The sequence below is a fragment of the Gadus chalcogrammus genome, chromosome 10 (genome assembly GCF_026213295.1).
Source record: "Gadus chalcogrammus isolate NIFS_2021 chromosome 10, NIFS_Gcha_1.0, whole genome shotgun sequence".
Classification (NCBI taxonomy): domain Eukaryota; kingdom Metazoa; phylum Chordata; class Actinopteri; order Gadiformes; family Gadidae; genus Gadus; species Gadus chalcogrammus.
In genome coordinates, this window is record NC_079421.1 from 10058734 (window position 1) to 10074361 (window position 15628).

General features: G+C 50.3%; 1 protein-coding gene across 1 annotated transcript in view; it reads left to right on the plus strand.

Annotated features, from left to right (window-relative positions):
• Positions 1-15628, plus strand: part of ankrd50 (ankyrin repeat domain 50) — a 40144-nt gene that overhangs the window by 6686 nt on the left and 17830 nt on the right. The window contains exon 3 of the mRNA XM_056600123.1: positions 5623-5855. Within this exon, the coding sequence (XP_056456098.1) occupies positions 5623-5855 (233 nt within the window). The remainder of the gene's footprint in view (positions 1-5622; positions 5856-15628) is intronic.

The window sequence follows — 15628 nt, forward strand, 5'->3', positions numbered from 1 at the left end:
GTGTGTGTGTGTGTGTGTGTGTGTGAGAGGTTTGTGTGTGTGAGCTGTGTGTGGGTCGGATGTCGCTGATTGCTACCTGGGCTCGGTGTCCATGCTTATGGCCACGTGCCAATTATTGTCACTCTGCAATCTAGGAAATTGTGCGTTTGCGAGGATAAATATAGAGTGGATCGCTGTGAGCTGCGATCGTCCCAAGTGGTTTGTGTTGAGCTCTGACACGGAGCGAGGCCTCGACCAATGGGAGGGCAGGGCCAAACAGTCAGGGTTCGGACCGCCGGCCGCTCAACTATTTAATAGGTGTTGATTGGTCCAGGCTGAAACCTGGCGGGACCCTTCTGATCCACTCTGTCCAGAATGAGGAGGGATCATATAGTACTTAGCATTGTGTAGCATCTTACCCTAGCTGTCTTTGTTGTGTACGGGGAATGGGATAACCCAGTGATTGTGTACATCTTTACAGTACCGACAGCGCTATATTTTTTCCCTTACTTATGACGAATGTATTTATTGTTAGTGGCTTTGGATAAGTGTCTGCTAAATTCCCTAAATGTAAATGACTCATGAATGGAGGAATGAGGATTACGTTTTTAGTCCGAGGTGGAAGGATTCATTCTTTCATTAATGATCATCTTTTGTATTTTGAAAAATTGTGTTTGCTTCTTACTATTTTCAAGCAGAACAATAATGCCTTAAAACCAAAGCATAAGGAATCATTTCATTTGAAATATTATTCCTTAACATTTCACTTTCTTGTTTTAAGCTGAGCCCAAGTGTGTGTGTGTGTGTGTGTGTGTGTGTGTGTGTGTGTGTGTGTGTGTGTGTGTGTGTGTGTGTGTGTGTGTGTGTGTGTGTGTGTGTGTGTGTGTGTGTGTGTGTGTGTGTGTGTGTGTGTGTGTGTGCCTGTCACTCCTGGTTCATCCTCTAAGATACCAGGCGACCAGTTCTCCTATGTGACCCGGGTTCTGAGGCACGTGGATCAGCCGGGCTCAGCGGGTTCTGAGAGTTCTCCGGTCTGAGGGTTCCCCTGTGTGACCGGGTTCTCTGGTGTGACCGGGTTCTCTGGTGTGACCGGGGCCTGAGCTGGGCTCAGCGGGGTCTGAGCTGGGCTCAGCGGGGTCTGAGGGTTCACCAGAGAGACCGCTCCACGTAAACAAGCCACAAACGCCGTGGTGCGTGTGAGGAGCGGAGCACACGGCTGGCAGGCCGGCTGCAGGGGGGGTGAGGAGGAGGAGGGGTGGGGGGGGGGGAAGAGGAGAGGAGGAGATGGGGGGGGGGGGGGGGGGTAAAGTTGAGGGGGGGGGGGTGGGAAAGGATGAAATTTCAGATTCCTTTGACGGGGGGCAGATAAGCAGGAATGCACACCTCGTCTGTGCCGGGGGCTGGGGGGGATCAGATGGTATTTATACTCTCAGCGGTGCTTTTATCCTTACAAACACAAGAATAAGCCTTCCTTGCGTTTATTTTATTTTGGGCCATACGTTATTTAGGGGGAAGCTTCCGATGTTTAAATATTTTTTTTAAACCAACTTGTTCATTTCAACCACCTTAGTTAGCGTGCTAGCGGTTGTGTAGCGAGCAGTCTCTGTGTGTGAAGTGAGTTTGAATGTTATCACTGTCAACTTCAACAAGTCTCATGTCTCTGTCTTCAGGGTCCATAACAAAGCGTTATGCGTCATGGTCTAGACTCCACTGACTGTCCACAGCTTCCAGGCGGGTCGCTTGGTGTACATGAGGGTTTAGGACCCTTTTTGGACCTAGCATAGCGTGTGGGCTCAACATCACGTTGTATTTATGAAAAGTAGTAAGAAAGTCTGACTAATATTCTGGCTGACCTCATTTTGAAGGAAAAAGGTTTTTATGCTTTGGTTTGGTTCTCACTTTTTCTTCAACACTCTGTCTCTGTGTGTCTGTGTCTCCGTTTGTCTCTCTGTCTCTGTCTCTCTCCCTCCATGTTCAAATCTTTCACGTTGTCTATCCCTCCCCCTCCCTCCTCCCTCCTCCCTCTCTCCCTTTCTCTCTAATGACCACACAGTCTTTACGAGATTATTTCTGCAGCACAAGGCATCATTTAGCTTCTTGGAAGCTTTGAGGGCATTTGTAATGCAGCAGATCTTGTTGGTTGGTCTCCTGTTTCAGCTTGTTGTCAGCTAAACGGGCCGTCGGGCCCAAGCTGCTCTCAGCTCTGCCAGTCAGGCCCAGATGTAGTGAAGTCTCTCGCTTCATCCAGGTTTTGCTTAGCTTTGCTCTGCCGGCTTGTGAGTCGATGGAAAGACGGTGTTCCTGTTGTTTCCGTTTTTTATTAATGAATTGGTTCCAGTGTTGCCTTGTTTAAATTTTGCAGGATTCCACAATGGTGCGAACGAGCAGATGGAAATGACAATGAAGCATTTTACCATCATAAAAATGAATAAATCATAATTTACAATAGTGCAATGGAGTAGAAATCAAACTAGCAACCTTGTGTGTGTGTGTGTGTGTGTGTGTGTGTGTGTGTGTGTGTGTGTGTGTGTGTGTGTGTGTGTGTGTGTGTGTGTGTGTGTGTGTGTGTGTGTGTGTGTGTGTGTGTGTGTGTGTGTGTGTGTGTGTGTGTTATTTCCAGCCAGGACACAGGCGAGGTGTAGGTTTTATCTTCTGTTTATGCTCCACGTCAACACACTGATGTCATGTCAACGTTCTTCTGCTGGTCCCCGGAAGACTGCGACTACGACGGCGTGTCCGTCAACGTACACTGTTTCCTTTGTCACGTCTCCTCTCCTCTTCCTTCTCCTCAACCCCCAACCCAACCCTTACTGCTCCTGATGGGCTGGCTGTCGCCCTGCGTGGTTGATTCCGCCGTCGGTGTGTGAATGAATGGTTGTAACTCGCTTTAGATAAAAGCGTCTGCAAAATCCCCTAAATGTAATGCATCATGGGAGAAATAACACACCAGAAAGGGGCCTCATTCCCCTGGTAGCCATCTTGGATCCAGTGGTTCTAAACGCTAGCTGGGGGTGGGGGCTGAATCTGGAGTCGTCGTCGTCGTCGTCGTCGTCGTCCCCCCCCCCCCCTCCAGAACCCAGACATTTTCCAGGGGAATGAGGCTCGTTCCCCCAAGCCACTTCAATCGACAACTGCCCGTCTCTCCAGACGGATTATCAGAATAACGTTGTGGTTATTATCAGCATTATGTTGAAACGCTACTTATGGCGTCCACACAGTGGCACAGAGAGGAGGAGAAACAACAAGGCTCGTTTGTGAGGAACGGCCGAGAGTAATGGCACCACACCGCCGCCTCCTCCTCCTCCTCTGGTTGTGGCTCAGCATGAGTCAGCGTTTCTCCGTGGTCGTGTGGAGCTCAGCGTTTGTCTGCAAGCCGGCGTGCGGAAACAGCCCTCACACATCGATGGAGGGGGAGGAGGAGGAGGAGGAGAAGAAACCTAAGGAGGAAGAGGAGAAGGAAGGTTTGGGATGAGTAGTGTGTGAGGGAGAGAGAGAGACATTGTGTGTGTGTGTGTGTGTGTGTGTGTGTGTGTGTGTGTGTGTGTGTGTGTGTGTGTGTGTGTGTGTGTGTGTGTGTGTGTGTGTGTGTGTGTGTGTGTGTGTGTGTGTGTGTGTGTGTGTGTGTGTGTGTGTGAGACATGTCGGGCACTGCTCTTGTGTGTGTGTGTGTGTGTGTGACATGTCAGGACACACACAGTTGTCCAATAAAACGGTCCACTGTGTGAATTAGTCAGCTCCTGGCTTGGTGCCCGGGGCTGCCCAGACGCCCACCCCCCACCCCCCCTCTAAAGGCCACCGGGACGGTCGCCGTTGACGACGGGATGAGCGGCGTGGCGTGGCCAACAGTGATGACTGATGTCATCTTCTTTGACCCAAACCCCGCCCCCCCCCCCTCCCTGGTCTTAAAGGTCACCTGGCCTCAGCCTTGGCAGATGACCCCGGTCCGAGACCGGTGTGTGTGGCCCGCATGCCTCCGCCCGATGGCTCAGGTGTGCAGAAGGGCACCGCGGGCTGGCCAGGAGGCGACCAATCACGTGTGGCCATTTCTCCTAGGTCCCTGGCGTTGTTTTGTGCATTGTTTTGTGGTTGTGCATCATTCCATGACTTCTGATTCCCCCGTCGCTCTGAAAGGAGCAGAGGAGAATGGAGCCATTGTTTAGTCCACTTGCGCACACACACACACACACACACACACACACACACACACACAGAGCACGCTCTGACGGGTTAGCCAGGAGGAATGTCCATGCACTGATTGCTTGTGTCTTTACCATGGCAGTGTGTTTGTGTGCGACTGTGTGTGTCACTGCAGTCTGTGTGGGATGCTGTGACCTTAAGGAAGTGTGATTTACTGTGCTTCCCAGAGACCGTTAACCATCACACACTCTGATTGGCCAAGACCCATGAGCCTGTGTGATTGGCCGGAGGCCTGGGAGACAGGCGTCTTTTCTCCTCCATTTGGTTTAAGATCAGCTTTGGAGGTTCTGGGATTCAGCCCCCCCTTCATGACCTTTCTGCTGTTTGTGGTTCCTCTGTTGACTTGGAGAAAGCGCGTTCTTCGTGTTCTTGTCCTTGGCCTTCTGTGTTGCTAATCCCCTCAGCAGTGTAGGAGGGAATCAATCCATAATCGTGATTCGAAAATATAGACTATAGCTCTCTTTATCAACCCCAGAAACCCTTAACGAGATTACACCAGGACCCGGATTAAAACCTCAACCTTTCGAGCACTCGCTCTCTCGCTCTCTCTCTCGCTCGCCCTCGCTGTCTCTCGCTCTCTCTCTCGCACTCCCTCTTGCCCTCTCTGTCTCTCTCACTCTCTCTCACTCTCTCGCACTCTCTTTCTCTGTCTCTGTCTCTGTCTCTGTCTCTCTCTCTCTCTGTCTCCCTCTCACTCTCTGTCTCTGTCTCTCTCTCCCTCTCTGTCTCTGTCTCTCTCCCTCACCCGTTCTGAGGGGATGAGGTCGTCCTCTGGCTCGCCGCTCCGTTTAAAGGTTACCGTGAAGATTACACCCCTGGACCGCGCGCAGTAAGCATGATATTGATTCGGCGCCACGATAATGTATCCTAACACATTTGTGGTGTGCGAGTGTGACCCAGAATACCACGGGGTGGTTCGCAGAGCGAGGGGAAGGATAAACATCGATGATATTAAAGCATGAAATGAAATCGCAACACTTTGAAATCTGCGGTGGAATGGCTTCGACCCCGTTGGGGTCCTCTGGAGAGACGCAGGTGGAATAATTCCGGCATTGATTTCAGCTGCTCGTCGAGCTCCAGTCCGGACCAATGTGAGAATGGATGACTGATGACGTCACGGCCGGCTCCAGGTCTCTGTTGGGCTTCTTCTCCTTCGTCCATTTAGGAGGAGATACGACTTTCAATTCTCCGGGTGATGAAAGCGGTCAAAGCTCAGAATAATGATTTGTGGTCCTGTTTTTTTTTCTCTCCTTCTCTCTACCATACCTCCCCTCCCTCATTCCCTCCCTTCTCTCCCCTCTCCTCTTCCTCCCCTCCCTCACTACTTCCCTTCTCTCTTCTTCTTCCCTCCCTCTCTTTCCCTCCCATCTCTCTCCTCCTTCTCTCCCTCTCTCTTTTCCTCCCTTCTCTCTCCCCCCCCCCCCCCCTCCCTGTCCCTCCCTCCAGGTGTGTTCTGCTGCCCCTGCTGAGCGTGAGGCCTCCGCAGCAGGCCGTTTTCCTGCTGGTGGACTCCGTGGACGAGGGCTGCCAGCTGGGGGACAAGGAGCACAAGTCCCCCCCGGGCTCCCCAAGGACCATCGCCGAGCTCCTGGCCAGCCACCACGAGTTCTTCCCCCCCTGGCTGCTGCTCGTCTGCTCGGCCCGCAGGCAGAACAAGGCCATCACCAAACTGTTCACAGGTCAGAGAGCTTCCTAAGCCTTTTAATGTTGACCACAATCAGAACAGGAAGGGGAAGTCGAATGTTCCCAAAGTGAAAGTCCCAGTGTTCGTCATGTTTTGCGACACTACCAGGGTTTGATATTTATGACGGACACGGTGGTAAGGATGGTAGGGTAGGACGTTGGTCGGGGTGTTGGACTCCCATGTGAAAGGCTGCGGGTCCGAAACCCCAATGTCTGCAGTCTACCTCTTAAGTTCCCTTGAGCAAAGATGCTCCTTAATGACACGTTAAACAATTCACTGGGAGTCACTTTTGATTAAGTGCATCCCTAAAGCTAAAGGCAGTTGTGTTTTCCCAAAGTAAAAGTCCCCTCAATCTCATAATGAAGAGATCTAGGGTTGTTTCTCAACAAGACCGCAGAGATATCAGCTAACAGATGGGGCGAGGACATGGCATGGATCTTACCTCGTGGTGTAGCGGTGATGGGGGAGGAGTCTTCATCTCCTCCTATGAGCCATCATTGACGTCTCCACAGAAAGAGGTTCAGCACCACCGTTAACCTTCCAGTTAGCAGCGTGAGTTCCGGAGACCTGGTGAAGCTCTGAGTCACACCGCTTCTCTGCTGGCTGTGGAGGTGCTGTCGCTATGATCCGCCAGAACGTTTCCAGGCGTTAAACACATGCATCACGCCGCCCCCGCCATCTCCCCCGCCACCGCCCCGCTGCGAGGCTGTCCTCGCCTGCCTGATGAGCTGGCATGGCCCTAATGGAGGAGCACGTAGGAGGGACGTCTCCGTCTCCACTGCCGCTCAGAAAACGGCAGAACGCGGGGGGATTCTGCTGCTTTCTGGCGCCTGTCGTTAGCGTTATTTGGTTTGGGAGGGACACTCGCTCAGGAAGAGCACGGTGACTGTTAGAGAGAAGAGGAGATGTAGTTTGTTGTTAGAGAGGGCATGCCACGATGTAGGAGGCGTACAGCTGCCAGCCGCTGGAGCCATGAGCCCCTGGATTGTGCATATTGTCGAAGTACCGCCAATGTCTCGTAAAGTTATTTTACTGGGTAACTTGGTTTGCAGATGGGAGAAATGGTAAATGGTAAATAGACTTTTACAGAGCGCTTTTCTACCAGTGGCCACTCAAAGCGCTTCACAACATTGCCCGACATTCACGCATTCATGCTAGAGCCCGACCGATATAGGATTTTTAAGGCCGATACCGATACGAATATTTTGTGATTAAAAAATCCGATATGCCGATATATCGGCCGATATATATGAAAAAAAAAATCCAGAAACGCGCAACAAAACAAACAGATTTCCCTAACATTGGTTATTTGTAGTTATCCTTTAAATCCTTTTCACTCTCAACTAACACGTAACAACAGCAAAACTGGACATGGTAGTCATGAATTAAGTCATGCTTATCGACTTTAGAGAATTGATGGGGATGTTCTTTTAATTGTTATTCAAGCAATGTATGTCTTGTGACAGTTGCCAACTTACCATGAACACACTTGCACACATGAGCTGTGTTCGAAATCATTCCCTATTCACTCCCTCACTATTGAAATTAACCACTGAGAATTCGAACACCACTGCAAAATGGCGAGCAACCTATATAGTGCACTATATCCGTGATAGGGAATGATTTCGAACACCGCTATGAACAACACCGATGATCTCCGTCGATCTCCGTCATTCACTCTGCCTGAATCAGCGGGTTTGGGGCGTTAAAGCGCACTCTGGTGGACAATTATTATTATTTTTTTTATATTCATTTATCGGCCATTATAATGCCGATACCGAATAGTTTGAAAAATGCCTAATATCGGCCGATAATATCGGCCTGCCGATATATCGGTCGGGCTCTAATTCATGCACACATTCACACACCGACGGCGGTGTCAGCCACGCAGGAGGCTAGCCAGCTCGTCAGGAGCAGTCAGGGTGAGGCGGCTTGCTCAGGGACACCTCGGCCTCGACACAGCTAGGAGGAGCCGGGGATCGAACGAGCACCCTTCCGAGCACCCTTCAGCCAAATGGGTGGTGGTCCGTCTCCAACCGGCTCGCTGACTGCCATGCCTTAATGCCGTAGTTTCACTGGAATAATGAGCCATGTGCCCGCTGCCCGGGTGTAACAGGCGTGATCTGAGGATATCCAGCTCTAACTCTCTCACGTGACAGCGATGTCATCTGGCTCTCCATCGCGCTCAGAGAGATGGATGGCTCAGCTTCTTTTATAAATAGAGTTGTTTTTCCGCTCGAAGGGGGACATTGTTTCCTCAGACAGGATGCACTTGATTGGTTGCTGACCTGTGTGGCAGGCCTCTTGGTCGGTTCGTTTTTCCATCTGATACTCCCGGCTTCCGCATCTAAACCTGATAGCGCGCTGACCTCTGATACCGTCCGACTGATCTGCTGCGGTGACGCTGCAGTCTGTGTTTATAACTCTTGTAGTACTTAACAATACTGCTCTGCTGCGTGCATACTCTCAGGAGTCCAGTGAATGTTAACATGTGGGCGCGGGCCAGTTACATCAGGCTGGAGTTTATATAACGCTGAAGATGTTTATGTAGAGAGATGCACTAAGGATTCATGGAGACGATGCAGTCGTATGGGTCGAGGAGACTATCAGTACTGCTTTAGCTCCTCATCCTTATTCAGCCTTCTGTAAACTTAAACCCTCACACCCAACATCTGTTTTATTGTGGAAAACGTATTGTTTTAAGTATTTTTTTGTAATAGTTTGTTTTGTTTTTTAAGTTGAATTGAAGCACACTGTGCATCTGTAGAACTGCGGTAGCGACTGAATGACAGATGATCCAGTGCTTCTACCGTTTCAGTCCTAACTGTTTGAATGTGGAATGTGGAAGCTGGCCGCCTTTGGACAGAATAAAGCCATGGAAATTCCGTGTGTGTGTGTGTGTGTGTGTGTGTGTGTGTGTGTGTGTGTGTGTGTGTGTGTGTGTGTGTGTGTGTGTGTGTGTGTGTGTGTGTGTGTGTGTGTGTGTGTGTGTGTGTGTGTGTGTGTGTGTGTCAAAGTAGTATTTTAATGGTTTAGACTCCTGATGGTTTAGTCTCCTGATGATTCAGTATAAGTGCAAACAGCAGAAGGCAGCGTGTTCGGAGCAATTATGACACATCTCCTAAATGAGAGAAAGGGAGACCTTATCAGGAGATTACCTCCCTTCCCATTGCTGTGTTCGAACCGTTCTCCTCCCGTCCTGCGGTTGGGGGGGGGGGGGGGGGGGCTTCCTGTGGTCAGGGAGGGGGTCCCCCCTTGGAGACGAACGGCAGCTGTTTGCTCTGGTGATTGTCTTGGAGGGACGCGGTGTTGACTTCCCGTTCTGATAGCGGCGCCGGCTGTGTTTTGTTTTTCGTTCCGCCTGGAAGAAATCAAATCGAATCCATGAGCGAATCTCGCGGTGGAGACATGTGGCGCGGGGCTGGAGATAAGAAGCACTGTCACGGTCGTATCCCGACGGGTTTGATTTCCCTTCCGGCCGGTTCCCCGGGCCCTGTGTACCGACTGTAGGGCGACAGTAGCTTAGGGGGTAGAGCGGGTTGACTGCTAACCGGAAGGTTGCCAAGGTAGCCTCTATGTGCTAGCTTCCTCCGGCTAGCTTCTATCTGCTATCTTCCTCTGCTAGCTCCTCCGTGCTAGACTCCTCATGTCCTCTCAAGCTGCGGGCGCCAGTCTTGTTTTGTCTACAGGCAGACTTCCTCCATTAGGGTTAATGGAGGGTAGCCAGAACGATTGTCTCTTCTGCACAGATATCTCTATCTCCATCTCTCTATCTCCAACTCTCCATCTCTATACCCCCTATATCTATTTTGGTTGACTTAAACTCTCTCTCTCGCTTTCGCTCTCGCTCTCGCTCTCTCTCTGTGTGTGTGTTGGTGTCTCACTCGAACATGTTACTACAGCGTGTTCAGTGTGTTACTACGGTTTGTTGATGACTAAATTTATGTGTGTTAATGCAGTGTGTTGTTGTGTGTTAGAGTGCAGTGTGGTAGTGCGTTATGGTACTGTGGTTGTATTACTGTAGTGTGTTAACGTAGTGTGTAACAGAGTAGTGTGGTAGTGTTGTTTTGCATTATGGTAGTGTGGTGTTACTGTAGTGTGTTGGAGAGTAGTGTGTTACTGCAGTGTGGTTCTGTTACTGTAGTGTGATCTACTGTAGTGTGTTACTGCAGTGTGGTTATGTTACTGTAGTGTGTTAGAGCAGTGTGTTACTGCAGTGTGTTACTGTAGTGTGGTTGTGTTACTGTAGTGTGTTAGAGCAATGTGGTAGTGTAGTGTGTTACTGCAGTGTGGTTGTGTTACTGTAGAGCAGTGTGCGTTGCCTTTATGCCTTCAGCGAGGCCAGAGCTGCCACATCCTGTGCAGTATGAAATGACAGCCGAGCGACGTCTATAAATACCCTGTGTGTTGTTTACGAGTCGGCCATGATGGCGGAGAGTCGGAGACCCTCTCTGGGTCTCAGTGAGCCCCCCAGCCCGGAGGGCCCTCTCTGGGTCTCAGTGAGCCCCCAAGCCCGGATGGCCCTCTCTGGGTCTCAGTGAGCCCCCCAGCCCGGAGGGCCCTCTCTGGGTCTCAGTGAGCCCCCCAGCCCGGAGACCCTCTCTGGGTCTCAGTGAGCCCCCCAGCCCGGAGACCCTCTCTGGGTCTCAGTGAGCCCCTTAGTAAGCTGCTGTGGGGGCTGTGAGAGGCTGAACCCCACCCGGTCGGAGCGGGGCAGAGGGGCTGTGGAATGTGGTCTGGGAAGCTCTCAACACCTCGGAGACTGGACAGGAAGTCCTGAGCCTTCCAGAGCCTTCCAGGGGAATGCCTCGCTCCCATCCGCCTGCGCACAAAGAATGTGGTGTTCCTGGGAACGGGGGCGGGGCCTGGGGGCGGGCCTGGGAGCGGGGGCGGGGCATGAGGGTGGGGGCGGGGACTGGGAGGGGCGGAGCCAGGAAGGCCCTCTCTGGGAGTCGCATGAGGAGCAGCGTGGAGGTGTAGGCCCTCCTTTCCTTCCTCTAGTGGAGAGGTGATGGAGCAGTGTGTTACTGTAGTGTGGTAGTGTGTAACTATAGTGTGTTACTGCAGTGTGGTAGTCTGTTTAGAGTAGTGTGTTACTGTAGTGTAGAAGTGTGTTACTGCAGTGGTACTCTACCTTGGGTCAAGGGTTAATCGGAGAACTCTAAAGTCATAAGGTCACCTCCACACACACACACACACACACACACACACACACACACACACACACACACACACACACAGCCATAACCCCCGACCACCCTCCGTATGTTCTCTGCTACTGTAAGATCTCCCGGTGGGGGGGAAATGGAGAGGGGGGGGTGGGGGACAAAATCTGTGACCAGCAGAGAAGCCAAGAGGAGGGGGAGGTGAAAGGCACAGCCTCCCACTCCATATTTCCATAATATCAGCCTTGTCCCCGGTTAGTTCCACCACCTGCACAGACTCGCATCGCGTTCATTAGATTGCGTTTATCAATTGGCTATATTAGATTAGCCGTGCTGAATACAGGAGATGATTGACTCTGGGTATTAGAGGGGACTTTTACTTTCTACACAGGAAGCAGTTGGACTACAGTGCTGCCATTATGTGTGTTTCCATTCAGCAGCTCTGACAGCCTCCCGGACGGAGCAACGCTCTTTTGGGGGCCGTGTCCTGGGTTCTTAGCTCCGGGTTTGGGTCGTTCTTTAGGCCTTTATGGGCCAGTGAAGCCCACATTATACTGTAACGTGTTCAAATAAAGTGGGTTTGACTAGCTGCCGCGGGCTGAAGTGTTTTAAACAGAGTCTTTAACAGTCTCGTACCCGTGAAGCCGGTCTGGAGCACCCCATCTGTGTTTGTGTATTTGTGTTGTCGCTTTACCTCGGCCGTAAAGCGGCCAAAGTACATTTACAATGACGGCTATTTTCCCAACGTTTACATTGGGAGTTTATCCCCGGGCCACTTCGCCGGGCCTCTCCGCGGGGCTGGCGTTGGACTCGGAGGGAAGCTGGCAGAGCTGCGCTGCTGCTTTGCCTCTGATTATCTTTTTTTTTCTTCTCGCGACACGTTTGACACAGTATACCCAGGAAATATGGCCGTTGTGGCCGGGCCGCGCTCCAAGGCCATCTGCTGATGGAAGGTTCTGGAAAGCCGCCTCAGCTTTTCCCGCTCCCCAGAGCGTCCACAGAACTGCAACATTAGAATGATTATAAATCCCCCTCGCCGCCGAGATTACCCACCGCCAATGTGCTGCGGGTTTGACGCTCGGAGGCAGACGATATGTATGGCGTAAACAGAACGGAGACACGAGGAGAGAAAGGCCCGGGGACCGCGTTATTATTCATAATTATACATGTATTATTAGGAGGAGCACTACCCACAAAAGCCACCGAGAGAGGGAGAAACCTTGAGAAGGAAAACGTGAGTGATCCCTGGTTCCCGGCCGCTGAGCAAGGCAGTTGGCAGCCATGAAATGAGGGCAGGATAGCTGCCAGGATAGAAGGTTACACGTATACAAGTACAGTCTGTGATGAGTTCTGTTGAGGAAACATAAAGGCACGACTCTCAAGACCGACGTTGTTAAAGAACGTTCCTCAAATGCTGACTCACACAGAAGCCATTCCCACACTGAGGTCCCAGCCAGGCGGGTTCACACACCTCAGAAATACGATCATCGTGCATTCGGCCGGAAAAGCTTGTTCCCGACTTCAAACGGCTAAGGGGGGAACTAAGGGCGGGTGTTCAGCCGAAGACATTGTTTGTTGTACGTCCTCGCACTTAATATACACACTTATTGTATGTTGTTCGTCCTGGCACATAATATACACACTTATTGTATGTTGTACGTCCTGGCACTTAATATACACACTTATTTTATGTTGTTCGTCCTGCCACTTAATGTACGCACTTATTGTATGTTGTACGTCCTGGCACTTAATATACAAACTTATTGTATGTTGTTCGTCCCGGCACTTAATATACACACTTATTGTATGTTGTACGTCCTGGCACATAGTTTACACACTTATTGTATGTTTTTCGTCCTGGCACTTAATGTACGCACTTATTGTATGGTGTTCGTCCTGGCACTTATTATACGCACTTATTGTATGTTGTTCGTCGGAACTTAAAAATAGTACGTGTGTAGCATCATGTGTAGCATCTTATCCTAGTTATCTTGGTTGCATACGGGGAATGGGTTAACCTAGCGATTGTTAGTGCTTGGTACCTGTTTCTATGAAGATCCTTACTGTACTGACAGCGATTGTTTTTCTGACAATAATACTTATACTAATATACTATACTATACTATACTTGGCTAAAAGCGTAAACGCCCTGAATGTGAATGTTGAAACGCAGTAGGTTGGTGGTGCTACCTTCTGTACGAGTGTTAGGCTCATACTGAGGCTAGGGCAGGAAAAGGGAGCTCCCCAGGGGGCCGGTATCATCCTGAGGTTTCCTCCCGGGTTACTCACTTCCCCTCGCAGATGACACACGCCGCATTCATCTGTGGTTTGTTATCCTTCCCCCTCTCCCCACCGATGCTCCCATCCACATTTTCAGCACATAAGTCACTCCAGGAATTCCTGCGCTTTTGGTTTTTTAATTAAAAGCCGGGATGTCCAGGGAGGGGGTTGAGGGGAGGGTTAGGGTGGAGGGGGTTACCCTGGTTGAAGCCCTGCTCCGCGTCCTGGCCCTGTGTTCGGACCGTGAAGAGGTCTCCCTGCGCCAAACGGCCCAGCGACGGGTCCTGATGCACTCTGGGCCGTCTCTAGTGAATACACAAGGTCTGTTTGAAGTGGGGGCCCCCCTCCCCAACACTGGTCTCGCCTCCCTGACCAGAAGGTCGGTTAGGAGGCCTTGATGGGGATGGGTGGACATTGCGACCGAACCGGAGATGCAGGGAGGGGGGGGGGGGGGGGGGGAGTAGGTCATTGAAACTCTTCTAGGAACTTCAGCTCGGATCTGTTTTGCCTGCTTCTTACAAAGCTGCAAACTTGTCGCTTTTCGGCGACAATCGCCGTTTTCTTGGTCAATTTGGTCATTCACGTGAATCGTGTAGAACCGGAGAGTTTTGTTTTTTTTGGGGGAGGGGGGGTCCAGAATTGCGAACAATTATTGGATCATTCTTATAATTGACATTTCTCTGGGCCAATCGGAATCTCAGCACTTGCTTCAGAATCTTTCTTATAATTGACATTTCTCTGGGTCAATCGGAATCTTGAAGCACACAGCGCCAACTGAGCTCGCCTGGCTACCGCGCATGCGCATCCGCATGCGGCCAAACAACTCAAGAGAGCTTGCGAAACACTCGTCTAGAGGGGTGTTCCACGAACTGAGGTTTAACAAACACTGAGTTAACGCTGAACTCTAGGTTGATTTACCCAGTGCCGACTAACCCAGAGTTTTCGGTTCCACAGCAGCGGTTATGCATTAGAACACAGGGTTGTGCGCGTCACCGCCAAACCTAAAAAGACGTGATGTATGGATCATGGAAACCCTGATCGAAATGGCGAAACGGGCCGCTTATTTCAATTAAATGGAACTTCAGGTTCTCCTGGGGAGCTATGACGAGGAGAAGGACATTATCACAAGAAAAGAGAACGCTAAAGCCTCTGCAACCCGGAGAACCAAAGCCTGGCAGCGGATCGCTGACCGCGTAAATGCGTTAGTTACACGTCAAAAGCATGATCGTTAATATTAGAGCCATGAATATATAAATATCCCAGTTAAGCATTCTTAAAGATCCTACCACATAACCCCTTTCTTCTAAAAAAAATATGTACTCCGATGGCTTCCAAGCGGTCAGCGGATCAAGTATAAAAATGAAGTATAAAAAACATACAAACTGGTAAGCTTTTCCCACCATCGTATTGGTATAAATTTAAATAAGCAATTTTTTTAAGCCAATCGTGAAAAGGCCGACAGTCGGCAGACTGGATCTGGCCCTCAAATTGTCTTCACCCCGGTGGAGGAGCTGTTAATAAACATAAATTCAGGGCGAACTGGCATGGAGGGGGTACCTGGAGGTACCTACCTCCTCAGAGTCAGGGGCCATACCCCACTGGTTGAATGTAGGTTTTTGTGTTTTCTTGTATTTTAGATTTTTTTTGCCTTCGAAGTAACACATGCAAACCATGTGCTTGCCACAGCGCATACTATTGTTTCTTTTTTTGGTAACTGGGTAGAAAACCTAAAAGTGACAATTCATCAACTGAATAATATATATATCACAGAATAATAATTGTTTTTTGTCTCTCCAATAATAAGATTTTGATTTTTGATAAAGTATGCTGAGTTTTGTAAAGTCAAGCTCAGACTAGTGTCATTTGTATATTACAATAAAAAAAAAATCCCCCCGTGACACTGTCACCTTTTTTCCTCTGAGGAGTTTGCAGGTCTGTTCTTATTTTGGGCTCAGCTCTCTCTCTCCGTCTCTGTCTCTGTCTCTGTCCATTGTCTCTCTCTCTGTCACTCCTCTCTCTCACTCTGTCTCTGTCACTCGTCTCTCTCTGTCTCTGTCCCTCGTCTCTCTCTCTGTCCCTCGTCTCTCTTTCTGTCACTCGTCTCTCTCTGTCTCTGTCTCTCTCTCTCTCTCTCTCTCTCTCCGTCTCTCTCTCTCTGTCTCTGTCTCTGTCCCTCGTCTCTCTCTCTGTCACTCGTCTCTCTCTGTCTCTGTCTCTCTCTCTCTCTCTCTCTCTCTCTCCGTCTCTCTCTCTCTGTCTCTGTCTCTGTCCCTCGTCTCTCTCTCTGTCACTCGTCTCTCTCTGTCTCTGTCTCTCTCTCTGT